The following is a 14233-nucleotide window of genomic DNA, read 5'->3' on the forward strand; positions in this document are numbered from 1 at the left end:
AAATTTTTATGTACGTTAGAGCTTCAGGCCTTGTATCTAAGAAAAGCTGGTTTTTCTTAAAGATGACCAATCGGCATTTGCTGTTGGTGCTACTTGTAAATTTTTTTTTGCCTGAATTAATAATAGTGCAGGATCCTGCGGGGTGTGCGCCGGCTCGTCCACGCTATTTATGTAAAGCTTGAAATCTCTGTATTTTGAGTGCGGGGTCACATTCACTAGTTTACCTGATGTATATGTAAAGCAGTGCGCCAAGAATGTTTCTAACTGACACGTCCAATCCTAATTTAACATGGCTAGATTGTCCAGTTATCAAAGGTCACACACAGTTCACTAGTGGACTCCTGCTCTCAACTCCACCAAATAAACATGCAGGAACAACTTTAATATTTACATATGTATGCAGAACTACAGCTGCAATTTAAGCAACACTACCATTTCAGATTAGAGCAGTGAAGCAATGCCGCAATCCTCACGCCGTATTCATAAAGTCTCTCATCTACAATGATATCTCCATCTTCTGATGGTTTCTTCCACTGGTGTCCTGCAATGAGTGTTCATCAAGTCTCTTATCTACAATGATATCTCCATATTCTGATGTGTCCACTGGTGTCCTGCAATGAGTATTCATCAAGTCTCTCATCTACAATGATATCTCCATCTTCTGATGTTTCTGCCACTGGTGTCCTGCAATGAGTTCATAGAGCAAACGATATCTAAACATAACCTTTTCAAATACTAATATGCTTGATTGAACATATTTACATCAAGGCGTCTACAGAGAACAATACCCAACAAATTATAGGATGCTTTTTATAATATATAAAGTTACAAAAAAGAAAAAAAAAATTCAAGTGGAAAATAATTATTAAACCAGGATTCTCCGAGGCTGAGTGGCTGAGGTATGCAGGAGATGCACAGATTATACAATTGTTTTACTGTTGATCTCATGTTTCTTCTTACATTCTTCTTCTCTTCTATTCCATCATTCATTATTACAACATAATGAACAAAAAATAAATGGATATTAGCTCTACCTTCACTCTGTCCAAAATGTACATACAAATAACTAATCTAAGAACTCACATAGGTACAGAGAGAAAAAAAAAGCTTCCAATCCAACAACAGTTAAAGGTTGAAGGTGGATATTCTCTACTCTTTATCTTCTACTGGAAGGCCATTACCATCTTTTTGCTCAACTCTAGGACTCTGTTGCTCATTAGAGGAGCTGTTGTTGTTTGGCTCGTCTACCTTGGTGGGATTACCCTGCTGCACTCAATCAGCACGCTATTAGTTGAAGGCACAAAGCAACAATCATGTTAAAAGACAGAAAATGCATGGTAAAAGCTACTTGTACCACTCACAAAACATATCAACATAAACGAAATGGTATCAATCAATCTTCTGGGGACTTAAAAAGCATCAAACTGGTATACTGTTAGTTTTATTGCAGCATTCTAAACCCTTGGTGGCCGAATTCCAATATTATAAAAAATCCATGCAAAGACGATTTTTATACCATTCGCGTGGATGTCATCAAACGATACCTTTCCATTCAGAAATCACCAGTCATCCGAACAGGTACTACAACCCTTTCTTCAAAACAATAACTGGAAAAAAATTTAAAGTTGTTCTGACAATTTGGATGGTCAATAACTTGTCCAGCAAAAACAACAATGACAACTTAAGACTTTGATGATAATATCACGAAAAACTGTGATCTGCGAATAAAGAATTACTTTCTAAAATAAACAGTCAATTATCACACCCATCTTGCCCAAAACTTGAACAGCCGTCTTGTTAAAATTAAGAGAATAAGTATATGCCAATCAGACGCAAGCTCCCTGGTTACATAATGGCTAAAGGACCAATACTTTGACAAAAGGCAGGCAATTCAACACATCAAACTTCTACGATAGACAAAGGAAGCACAATCACAATGCAGTAGATCTATAATTTTTCCTCAATGATGGGTTACGTCTACAACTAAGTTAATTGAAAAGGTTGCCAGACATTTATTGGGAATTCAACAAGTCCATATATTTCTGAGAGCATTTGATTAAAGATCCTAAGAGTAGAGTTCTACTTTAGAAGATTTTCTATCACGTTCTGATCACATAAAGCATAAATCTAATGTTTGATGCTTTGTCTTTTGTCCTATTTGTCAGCCAGACAAAAAGCCTCATCAACTATATGCATGAAGCAGTAGATTGGTACATGACTAACCTTGTTTCTATCACGCCAGCCAAGTCCAAATGGTCGAGCTAGCAAGCTAATTTTTCTTGCAGGAGGGTCTTGCATGACATCTTGATTGCTGTCTAGTTGGGAAGAATGCGAAGATCTGCAAACAAACAAGACCAGGAAAAAAAATAAAAACAAATGCAAAAAATTAGATATCTAACCATGAAGAAGTACTTTAACACCTATAGAATGATGCATGTGAGCATACTTAATTCTTTTGATCCTCTCCAGGTAACAGGGAAGCATGTAGTTAATATTTTGAAATTTGAACTGGAAATAGGTAAGGCAACGACAGATCTTTTTTTTTCAAAGATGATAAATCAATTCATTGACACAGTGCCCAAAGGGGGTTGATGAATTCGACTAAATAGAGAGCATATAACAAGCTAGGAAGTAAAAACAACATTCTCCAAAAATGTGATACATGGAGCAAAGAAAATGAAACATCATCCAGGTATAAAAATTTCCCACAAGCAAAAGTCACAACAAACCGCGGAGATGGTTGTGCTTTAAGTTGGCCAGATTGATATTGCAATGTAGCTTCCAACATCGATTCTGCCATAACTGCTCTTTTCTCCATTTCAGCAAGTGAAGCAAGGGCCTCTTCATATTTATTCTGACAATGTTACAAATACTGATACTGTTAAATGCAGACTGACACAAAAAGCACAAGGAATGAACATACATAATAAATGAATACTCTATGGTATGTCCAAAATCACAAGCTTGGCTCACTCCATCAGAATTAGAAAGGCAAAGCAGTAGAGAAAAGAAACCTATGTCTGCATTAGTTTATGCCTCAAAAAAACAAAGGTAACTGTTATTTGATTTACTCCTAAATTCTCAGTATGACACCATTTAAACATACAAAATTTAATTTTAAGAAAAGTTAATATAAGCATTCTAGCTGGAACCTCTTCATGTTAGAAACACAACACCGGTAAAAGCATTTGAGAATGTCTTGTACATGTTGCATGTTGAAGTAAGGCACCAGTATCAATTCAACTTCAAGGCCTGCTTTAGGATTTTAATCTGGTGTTTAAAGACAAACTAGGTTTGGAGATTTAAGGTTTCTTTTTATTTTCCCTCAACGAAAAAGGTTGGTTCGAGCAAGTTCAGTAAACAAAGCTCATGCTCAACACCAGACCGTAAATAGAAAAAAGGAAAAGAATACACTAGCATACACTCAGAAAGACATAAGCAGATTGTATAAATAAGAGCTACATGAATTACTCCACCAATAGCAAGGAAAGAAGTCCAGCGGAAGACAACAGATGCTAACATATATATACCAAAGAAATTACATTGTAATAGTGAAATTTACACTGAAAACCAAAATGAAATAGAAGAAGTGCTTTGAGGCTCTACAAAAGCAGTGTGCAAAGGGGTTTAGGTGATATGAACAGTAAGTAACTTCTCATAAAATGATTCCACACATGAGAAAGATGGTCATTCTGCAAATCTCAAATGGAAGCAGTGACGCAATTAAAAAAGAGTATGATCCACAATGAAATAATAGCCCTTCCAACCATAAAAGATAAATTCTTTGCAGGACCTTCACTAAGACCAACAGAATGTATCATGTGTACAAAATAAAACTACAAGAATATTTATCAACAAGTTTAAGTGGAAAAACATGAGAGAGGGAGAGGGAGAGAGACCTCAAGCACTTGAACAGCACGTCTTTGAGCTGCTGCGTCGTCCTCAGCAAATCTGCGAGCATCTTCTGTAACCTTCTGCTCATGCTCTACCCGCATTAAGACCTATGAAAATAGAAGTTTCACAGTTACACCAAAAACGTATAGAGATATAAAACAATCATCTCCACAATATGATGATAATTGAACATCTGAAAAAACTAAACCTGAAGCATAGCATTCTCTTGCTCCTGCTTATCAGCAAGGGCCCTTCGAAGTTCAGTAATTTCTTGCTCTAACTGCTCAACCTAAAGATCATAATGGATATTCAGCATGCAAAATAACAGAGTCAGAAAACACAACATAGATAGTCAATACCACAATAATATCCTTTTCATCAATTATACAATCAAGTTATCACAGAAACACATTCACAATTAAAAATAAAAAATAAAAACAAAAAACAACAACCGCCCTGCATAAGGACCCTACAGGGGGTTAGGGACATACATGATATACGCAGACCCACACATAATATGTGGAGGCTGTTTCCAGGAATTGAACATGTGACCTCTAGGTTGCACCCTTGCAACTCTATCACTGGGTCATATGCTCATATGTACATTGTTACATTTAAACAATAAAAGAAATCATATTTTTCCGTATCTTCTGAATTTTAGATCATCTGATTCATATTATAGAGGATCGTCCAAAGGAAAAAGAAATGGCAAACCCTTAGCCTAGTGGTATGGTTGATCCATCACAACCTAGAAGTCATGGGTTCAAATCAAACAATCTCTCAACATTGTGGGGGTAAGGTTGCATAAGTCCTGCCTTTTCCCAATCCTAGCCCACCGCAGGTGAGGCTACCTATGGAGTTATTTACCCTTAGTTTCAGCCAGAAGAAACAGAATGATAAGCTACGATGAACCAAGAGAATGCGAGAGAGCCAATACACCACTTACAAGTTACGACCAACACACTAGCAGGATACCAAACAATTTTCATGCCTTATATAAGTGGGGCAATAAGTTAGCGATTAAAAGCACTAACTGAATTTACATCATTCAAAATGGATACGTCTTTTTCCAAGGGATTAAAAAAACCATAATCTAGTCAACAATTTGATTACGAGAACTAAGGTCACATTTCATTCCCTATCACTCAGTTCTCACTAATTATCCCCCCACTTGTGATGAAGTTTTTATTCGTAATAATATCCTTATAACAGCTTTACTAAAAAAATTGAAACGCAATGCACAAACTCCAGCAACCCTGAAGGGATTGGGAGAGAAAATATATGTAGCTCTATCCCATATAAATTTTAAGACTCTTCCCATGGTTTGAATGTAAGCACCTAGGTTGCAGTGAAGCAACTTTATTGCTGCTTAAAGGTTGCCATGGAGGATTGTTTTGCTGACATGCTGACTTTTAAAACGAATACTTCAAGCATCTTTTTTTTTTTCATTTTGAAGGAAATCAACCATGATATCTGTTCACTTGAGCTAATCACCCTTAAGGCCTTAAAATTTTAATTGCTCCACCACAGCACCAAAATCAAACATATCCTGCATAAAATGAAGAAAATAAAGAAGAAAAACTACCATGAGTGGAGTTATAAAGGATATACCCGAGCACTCAGTTCCCGTCGATTATCCTGTGTCACCATCTCCATCAAAGCCATCTCCAGCTCCTCAGCTCTGAAAAAATTTGGAAACAATAAAAACAAAGATGACAACTCCATACTATCTGTACACAAAAATAATGAGAATAAAAAAAGTACAACTGGAGTATACTCCAAAAGAAATAATCAGAAGCCTAGGATATAATATAGTCTCCTTTGGTAGCTGAAACACAGCATTCTATTTAAGGCTCTTTTCCTTTATTTAATTACAATACCAATGAAGCCTAGAATAAGAACAATCAAAATGATAAGTAATCTAAGGCAAGTTTCATTACTAGATTTGATTTTGAGGTTCCAGACAATGAACTGTCATCTTTCTTCCTTGATGTATGTTCAACGCAGGCGGCCATTGCTTGGACAATATAAAAACATTAAAGCTCCCTCCACCAAAAAAAAGAAGCACCAATTAGCCATGAGTCCTCCTGAACCAGAACACATGGTTCATCCAAAACAAAGCTCAACCCAGCTAATCCCCAGAAGATGAATACAAAGGCTCATCACAGACTTTACTCACACATCCATTCTAGTTCCCATCCCATTTCAATGAACAAGCATCCAAAAGACAACTTGGATGGCATTTCAACCAAGATATCACTGCCCACCAGATAAAAATTTCCACACAGGTATGAAGTGATTTGATGACACATACAACAAGGTTTCTTACAAACATAAGGGTTGCATCTGAAAGTAAATCATACAAATCACTTTTCTTCCATACAAGATGAACACTATCATGCGGCAGAGGAGCTATTCCTGATATGTTAAGAACAAAGAAAAATGAAAACACCTCTCAATAACATGGTATGCATAAAGTATAACGCCATGCACCACAATAGAAACACTAACCTGAGTTCAGCAGATCTCTTCTCCTCCAGCAACTTGCACAACTCATCCTTTAACCACAACACCTGAATGTATTTCATAATTAACAGCCAACTCGCATCATGAAGAAATTTCTTTAGTCTACGACTTTAACAATTTTGAAACTACTAAATTGCCAAGAGGTAAATTATTATCAATAAAGAAGATGATCCACGAATGCAGAGCTTATCAACACAGACCTCATAGAAAAGAGCAGCAAGAGCTCACTGGAAATAAAATTCAAATGAGTATTCATAGTGGGGATGTAGTTCCCCAAGACAATTTCAGTGGGAAGCTCGACATGTCATGTTTAATAGAAAACTAAAAATAACATTTAAAAGAGAATTTATAACACAGTTCCCTCCAACAATTTCAGGGGGGAAGCTTGACATGCCATATTTAGACTGTGATCAATTGAATACACAATGTATTAAAATAAAACAAACAGGCTCCAATTCCAGCTTATTTCTACAAGTTCTCCAGAAAAATACTTTCAGAATGCAAAGAGCCACAAATACATGAAACTCTTCTCTCAGATAAAAAAATAAAGTTTACCTCCTTGTGGCACTTACAACCAAACTATTTTATTATATTTTGGTTTCTTTTATATGTGAAGGCATCAGTTATACATATTAGTCCCTAGTGCACATTAGATGGGCTTTTGTTGTTTATTTTTTAGAACTGTTAATGGAGGCAAGGATACGAAAATTGATTGTTCAATATGGCACTCATCTAGAAAGAAAAAATCATAATAGAAATGTCGAAATATTATCAGGAGATACATGTACGTGTCCAGAAATAATATATAGTTGATTGTGGAGACACCAAATGGATATTCTCACTTTACACATAGTAAAGACAGGGTTAGCAAACTGGGTTTCAGCTTATACACCTGGTGAGATCAGGACACTATTGTGTATACCACCACGACAATCTTCCCCACCCGATCCCTGGCACCGGCACCAAGGGTTTGGCAAGCAGACTTTGGCAGGTTGCCTGGGGGAGCGGGTGGGCGCACAAGCAATGCACCCGATCCACATGGTAGTATTCCCAGGTTGGCTCCATACCAATATTAGAGGCCATGTTTCAACCCAATAGACCAGTTTGAAAGGTGAATTGGTCACCCATCCTAATGGTACACAGATGTGGAATCAGCACACACCACGTCTATACCCTTGTGATAGAGATAACCAATGCTTCCCACTATGTAGATTATAGGATTAAAGCTTCAGCACAATCAAGACTCTAATTGAGTGCACATACAACAAATTTTCTGTCCTTCCACCAGATAAGTGCAGCACCCAATTAGAGTCTCCAAAAGGTGTGGAAAGGATAAATGACCTCTGCTTCGATTTCGCATGTGTTAGATAATGGAGGAATTAATTAGAAGCTTGCATAATTTATTTTGGATGTGGCGGTCTTATTCTATATCGTATTATATTTCATATCTGGGTTTAAATGTGTTTTGGGGTTTTAATTTGGCCTTTGGTACTAAAGTTACATTCATACAATCTTATTAGGATTGAGGCATATAAGCCCATATAAGTAAGGAACTAAGGATTTAATGTTTTGTTCTAATATGATAAGAGAGATGACAACTTGTTACAACAGCTTCTCATGGTTTGTGGTGCAACCATGCGTGACACACAGGAGCCTTAGGTGTGATGGGTAGGTTTGTTTCTTCAAAACTCAAAATCCCAAATCCTACAACATCCCTAGAACATCCCTAGAACATAATTGTTTATTCATGGGGTACTGATGATGGGTACTTGGCTACTTGCTCGGTCAGGTTCAATGCTGAATCTCAGACAAAAGATAGGCTACTAATAAATTTGTGCATTTCTACTTTAGAATAGAATTGAGTACGAATTTGCCTCTGTTGTACATGGAATAACATCTTGAGCATTAATGCAGATAGATTTAAATCTCCTCAATTCTACATGGTAGAAGTTAAGGTCATCCGAATGAGCAAAAAATTAAGCTACCTGATCTTGAATATCTGGGACAGAGTCCATTTCCCCATTGCCTGTCAGGCTCATAAGAAGAACCTCTGTGTTAGTGGATCCTGACTCTGACCGAGATAAATCACCATTTGTGTCTGCATCAATCAATCCATCACCTTTATTTGTTTCAACAAGCACTGAATTAGGATCATGCTTAAGATTATACATTTGGATACCAAACCTTGAGAATTCCTACCAGCTTGAAGCACCTTTGATCTCTCCTCCATAGCAGCTATAATTGATGGCCGATGTTTCTCTCTCAACTCTGTTAATCTGGTCTCAGTAACATTTTGGTAACCCATACAAGCAGTCAACACAAGCTGACTGCTGTCAAAGGTTGAGCCGGCCAAAGACTGTAACAAAGTAACTGCATCTCCAGCATCCTTCGTCGTTACCAATGCAGGACCTGCAAAACATCGAGCTAAATTAAAGTTTTTTAAAAACTATATAAGCCTAAAATGATAAAAACTCGCCTCATATTGAACTAGTAGCTATAAATCATCAACAAAGAAAACAAGAACAAAAAATACTATCACAAACACAACGTTTCACTCGGTACCATATAACTCCATCAACGCAAGAGCTGTTCTAAATAGAATGACACGGTTTCCTTCAAATAGAAGTACATCCCAGACTCGAAGAACTGCAGTCATGGCAAAACTATCAGATAAGAAATCTGTGAGGAACTATAAAAACAACCCATGCAAATCATATCAGATCAACTTTAGAAAATGATTTCTGACACTACTGCATAAAACCTGACCACTTTCCCATGGAAGTTTGTTCGTAAATATGGAAAGGAACCACGGTCCAGTAACCCATCCCACTTGTACTCCCAGGTAATCCAGATGATTGACTGAAGCAGAAATAAAGGTCACATGAGAAACCACCAACAAGCATCATAAATTAAACATTTCTAGAATTGCAAAAACAAATGAAAATAGAAGTAAAAAAAGCAAACCCAATTTAGGAAATCTCTCGCGCACCAAATCCTCAAAAACAAGCTGGTCAACCTGAGAAAATGGAAACCATTATCAGAGGAATACCCATGTGCGGCTGACAACTGATCAACTAAAAACCTAATTCACATTTATTATACAAGGAGAAACAACAGGTAGTTGAAAAGAAACAGAACTTTAAGAAAACTTTACCTGATGTTCTATCATCTTTTCTGAGTAGTAGCCATCAAAGTAGTCATCAATAATGCCCATCAATGCCCTGAGAATTTTGAAAAGAAAAAAATTAATCGCCGCATAAAGAATAACAACTAGGAAAATGAGAAGGATGCTTTGGAAATAGAACATCACATCATGCCAAAAAACCAATGAAAGGCTCAAAATGTGAGTGTGTATAGAAAAAACAACATATTTTGTAAAGCTAACCCTCCAGAGATTTAAAAATATTTAAATTAACAAAGCCACTCTCAACTAAGTTTCTAAACCCACCAAAAGGCGTTTTCTTCAGGCATCAGCAGTAGTAACAAGCCAGCAAAGAAATTCATAGCCTGCATATAGATTAAAAACAACAAGGAATTAGAACCAGTTGCTATGTGAGGATGACTAGCTTCGTTGCGTACAACATGCCTTTGATGAGGGCAAGGCCATGGCCATTGAGATTGAATTTATTAAAAGAAAAGAAAGGCATTCATCGCAAAGAGACGGTTTTTGACGAAAGTAGCACCAACTGTAGTGTGGTTAAAAAAAGCCTCTTCTTACAATGTAATACCAAATAGATTAGTCAAATTGGACTTTTAAAATCCTGGCTCAGTGATATCCACGATACAATTAAGGCACATTATGAAGAGCGCAGGGAGAAGGTGAGGGGATGAATGGAGTGTGTATAAGCAGGAATTCAGGGTTTTCTTAACATTACGGGAAATAAATTTTTAATATTAGGGACTATCGTCAGCCTTTTAGTATGTTATTCAATTATGTCTATTTCTATCAAGAGCCATATCATGATTTGTATTTTTTAGGGATCAAAGTAGTATTTTAGAAGGAAAGTTTGATAGAATTAGGAATTTAGGATTCTACAAGAGTCTGTTAACCTAATATAAATAGTCTCGTAAGACTCCATATAAAGCAGCTTCTTTATCAGTAAGACTACAGTGGTTAATTTAGCCCTAGAGACTCAGTATCTATTTTAAGGTCCATTCTTCAATTTCCACAAGTTCTTCTCTAGATTTTGTTCTTCTTTGTTGCTGTTTTTCTAGTTTTCCTTCATCAAAATGGTATTGGAGTCGAAGGAAAGACTGGCCTGCGTAGTCCATTACACTGGGGGGTAGGATTTCCTCCCCTTTCTCAAATAATAAGGTAAGGCTATGAAGCCCTTCCTTCAGCAGGTTTTGGCTTGCCCCTTGTATAGGCTGGAGCTATGAACTTTGATGCAAGTGGGAAACAGTTTCAGCAAATGAGATAGGTGAGATATCATGTATGATAGAAGATATTATTCTTCCACACCAAAATCTTGTAAGGGGATTCAATTCTCCATATTTCTTGCACCAAAATCTTGTAAGGGGATTCAATAACCTTCCAAGAAAATAAGACAGAATCAAAGGTTTAGATCGGCCTTCTTTTGTCAAGGTTTTGTCAAGCAGAGGAGGGAAGAAGGAAGTTTTTTGAGTTTTTTAGGCTTAAATTTGTGATGATGCAGCGCTGTTTAAGTGTCCAATGAATGGACAGTACAGGTTCGCCAATTGTAGCCTTGTAGGGAGTATTTCTGACCTCTTATTGTAAGGTTAGCTATATTGCTTATGGTAAAATGTGCCATAATTTTGAAACAGATCATGTGCTTAGCACTTTAGTTACGAAATTACCAAAGGGCAAAAATCATGTATCATTTTGTGAGTGACAATTTAGAAAGACAAATACCTGACAGTACCCAACTGAGGGATTATGTCTAGCATAGGCAGTAAGTAACCGCCTCAGGGCATTCCTACCATCATCATCCAAAGCGGGATGACCTGGGAAGGTCCGAGGCAAGTCCTGCACAAAAAAATGAAAAAACTAGTATTGATAGAACTAGATATGAAAGAAGCATCCAAATACTGCAAGAAATTGAAACCCAATAGCCCAAAACTAAATATGCATGTAATGACCTTCTCAATCTGCCCTTTCCATTTCTCGGGCACACATGCAGAGTCTGTAGCTGAACTCTTATTATCAACTTCCAACTGCGACGTAGGTTGCTCGGTTTTAGTAAGGGAATCAGCTCCCAGAGTGAGAAGATCATGGTAATACTTCTCAACTCGGCGAGCCTTCACACCAACGAAGGCCTGCCAAAGCTGAAATCAGAAGTATAACGTGCTCATTAAGATTATCCATGTAGAAGAAAATGTCATCAATGAGTCAGGAAGAGCCGAGAGAGCTGAGAAGAGAATAATGTACCTCCCCCCTAAGAGCCATGGGCACTCCTCCACGAACAAGAACATCCAACTCTTCTTTCCAAGGAAACAAAGATTCCAAGGGGACTGCATCAGCCGCAGTGACAGCTGAAGCAGAAGTACTTAAATTGTCATTTGAAGCAGCATCTTGAATTGGATCTGACCTCTCCACATCATAAAACTCATCCTCAGAGTCCTCCTCAGATGCTCCTCTTGCAGATCTAGCATCTTCAAAAGTAGAGAGCGGTTTTACTCCACCAGTACCATGCTCGCCTTTTGATAAAATTCCCTTCTTCTTCACACGAATGCTCATCATATCTTCAATGGCCCGAAGTGATGGTCTAATCTCAGTCCATAACTGTACCTTGTGAGTTTTTTTCACTGCATTGGCCTGTGACACCTCCTCTGAACCATTTTTAGGGTATAAATCAGTATCACTCTCCTTACTACTTAAACTGTCTCTCTCAGCATCCTTTACCAAGTTATCAACTGCCTCTTCCCCCACAGATTCAGTATGGAATGGCTTGTTTTCTATCTTTGAAGATAACCCATTTACAGGCAATTGTGCAGACTCTGCTTGACACTCCAAGAAAGTCTTCCACCTATCTGATCTTTCTTCCTCTTCCTCCTAAATCCATAGGAATAAACAAGGAAAGCATTTTCTCCTCATCAAAAAATTTCTAAACTACACTTCCTGGCCACTTAAATAGAAAAGCAGAAAAAAAAAAAAACACTACCTTTTAATTCTAATATATTGTGTTTCTTGGACCCAAGAAATTATACTCAACCAAGACAAACACAACTGATTGGATCATTATAATTAGAACATTTGTCATTCATTTCGATCCAAAATTATTCATTACCTCTACATACGTGTCTAATGGCTTTCAGAGACATCAAAAAGAAAAGGAACATAGCAAATCTTCTAAACAGGTAAATAATATGAGCAAGCACAAAAAATACCTTGTAGATGTTAGCATATTCTCTGTACCTTTGCACGTGTTGAGGTCTCACTGCAAAACCATATGCGTCCCTGTCCAGAACAAAAATAAAGCTCTTGGTAGCAAACAAACTACTCTATTATATGATTAATCCATATGAAAATTTCAAATGCATTTTTTACCTTGATAACACAAAAAAAAAAAAATTGAAAAAAGCTAAACCTAAACCTTAAGCTAAACTACACCAGGGGAATTCGGTAAGGAAAGAGAAGGTGCACTGACACAGCCAAGCACCACAGGCATGTACAAATTTTCAAGCAAGTCTAATTCAACACGAAATTACCTGCTCTCTGCTTCTAAAACCCGTTGACTCGAACTCGACAACAACATATTCCACTCAAGAGTCCAATTGTACTCTCCATATCACTCAGCATTGCCTCAAAACAATCTCCAGTTAGCAAAACTTTCATGCCACATTATTAGAACTAGAATCCTAAATAAACCCATTACACTGACCCTATCAAAAATTTCATGCCGCATTAGAACTGAATCCTAAATAAACTCATTACACTGACCCTATCAATTCAAACAGAAGATGAATTCCAAATTTCCAATCGAGATTCTCCAGAGAACACAAAACAAACAGGAAATCGAAGCAGCACGGAAACTTCAAACAATCTGACTATCAGAATCCAAGAAGCCGACTCATCAACGATCGACGTGATCAAGGCAGTTGAACAGCGAAATTGGGATGACATTCTAGTAATTATCCACAGAAATGGAATACGGGAGAGGCTGAGAGGAAAAGAAGAAGCGTACCTCTTGTTCTCTAATGTGGAGAGAGGGTATATGGGGTTGAGCACAGCTGGATCTTTCATTGCCGTGTAGCGATTTTGATTGGTCTGTGACGCTAAATCCGTGGGCTTTCAGTTGGCGACAGATAAGAAAAGACTAGGAAAGAGATCTCGCGCGCGGCTGCTTCTCTCTCTGTGTTTTCTTCCTTGATTTTCTGCAACTGAATTAAGCAGCGAAGTGTGTGGGGTTTTAGTAGTGTGCGAGTGTGGCACATGCAGATGCAGTAGGCGAGATTAGCGTCACATGGGACCCGATTTCTTAACACGGAGTTCCAGAAATGGCCTTTTAACGGAGCGGGCGAGAGAGATGCAAAGGAGAGAAGAGTTAGTACGTTGAATCTGATTAGAAAGGTTGTGGATTGGATGATGAATCGATGAGGCTAAAATCTAGTGTATTACGTTTACTGTAGCATTTGAGACCTAACCGTACGTTAACCACTGTCAGTCTCTTCGTTTCCTAATAATTATGAAGATTTACCTATCAGAAAAAAAAAAGTATAAAATATAAAAATCACTAATTGTTGATCTCCATTCTGTGAATTACTGTAAATAATGGCAACAAATTTTAGATTTCACTTTTATTTTGGCTTCACGTGACAATTGACAAGACGATCTTTACAGTTACTGTGGTTT

General features: G+C 37.5%; 1 protein-coding gene across 1 annotated transcript; it reads right to left on the reverse strand.

Annotated features, from left to right (window-relative positions):
• Nucleotides 1-785: 785 nt before the first annotated feature.
• Nucleotides 786-13949, reverse strand: LOC120005012 (GTPase-activating protein gyp3). Its single transcript, XM_038854433.1, is given in 19 exon segments — nucleotides 786-1263; nucleotides 2224-2338; nucleotides 2730-2854; nucleotides 3900-4001; nucleotides 4103-4183; nucleotides 5506-5575; nucleotides 6406-6467; nucleotides 8406-8590; nucleotides 8593-8829; nucleotides 8983-9066; nucleotides 9187-9279; nucleotides 9385-9436; nucleotides 9575-9641; nucleotides 9869-9927; nucleotides 11294-11407; nucleotides 11521-11706; nucleotides 11810-12433; nucleotides 12769-12838; nucleotides 13566-13949. Coding segments are annotated over 19 exon segments (2499 nt in total). The 5' UTR covers nucleotides 13625-13949; the 3' UTR covers nucleotides 786-1149.
• Between the last annotated feature and the right edge of the window lie 284 nt (nucleotides 13950-14233).

This window comes from Tripterygium wilfordii, chromosome 9 (assembly GCF_013401445.1).
Source record: "Tripterygium wilfordii isolate XIE 37 chromosome 9, ASM1340144v1, whole genome shotgun sequence".
NCBI classification, from domain to species: domain Eukaryota; kingdom Viridiplantae; phylum Streptophyta; class Magnoliopsida; order Celastrales; family Celastraceae; genus Tripterygium; species Tripterygium wilfordii.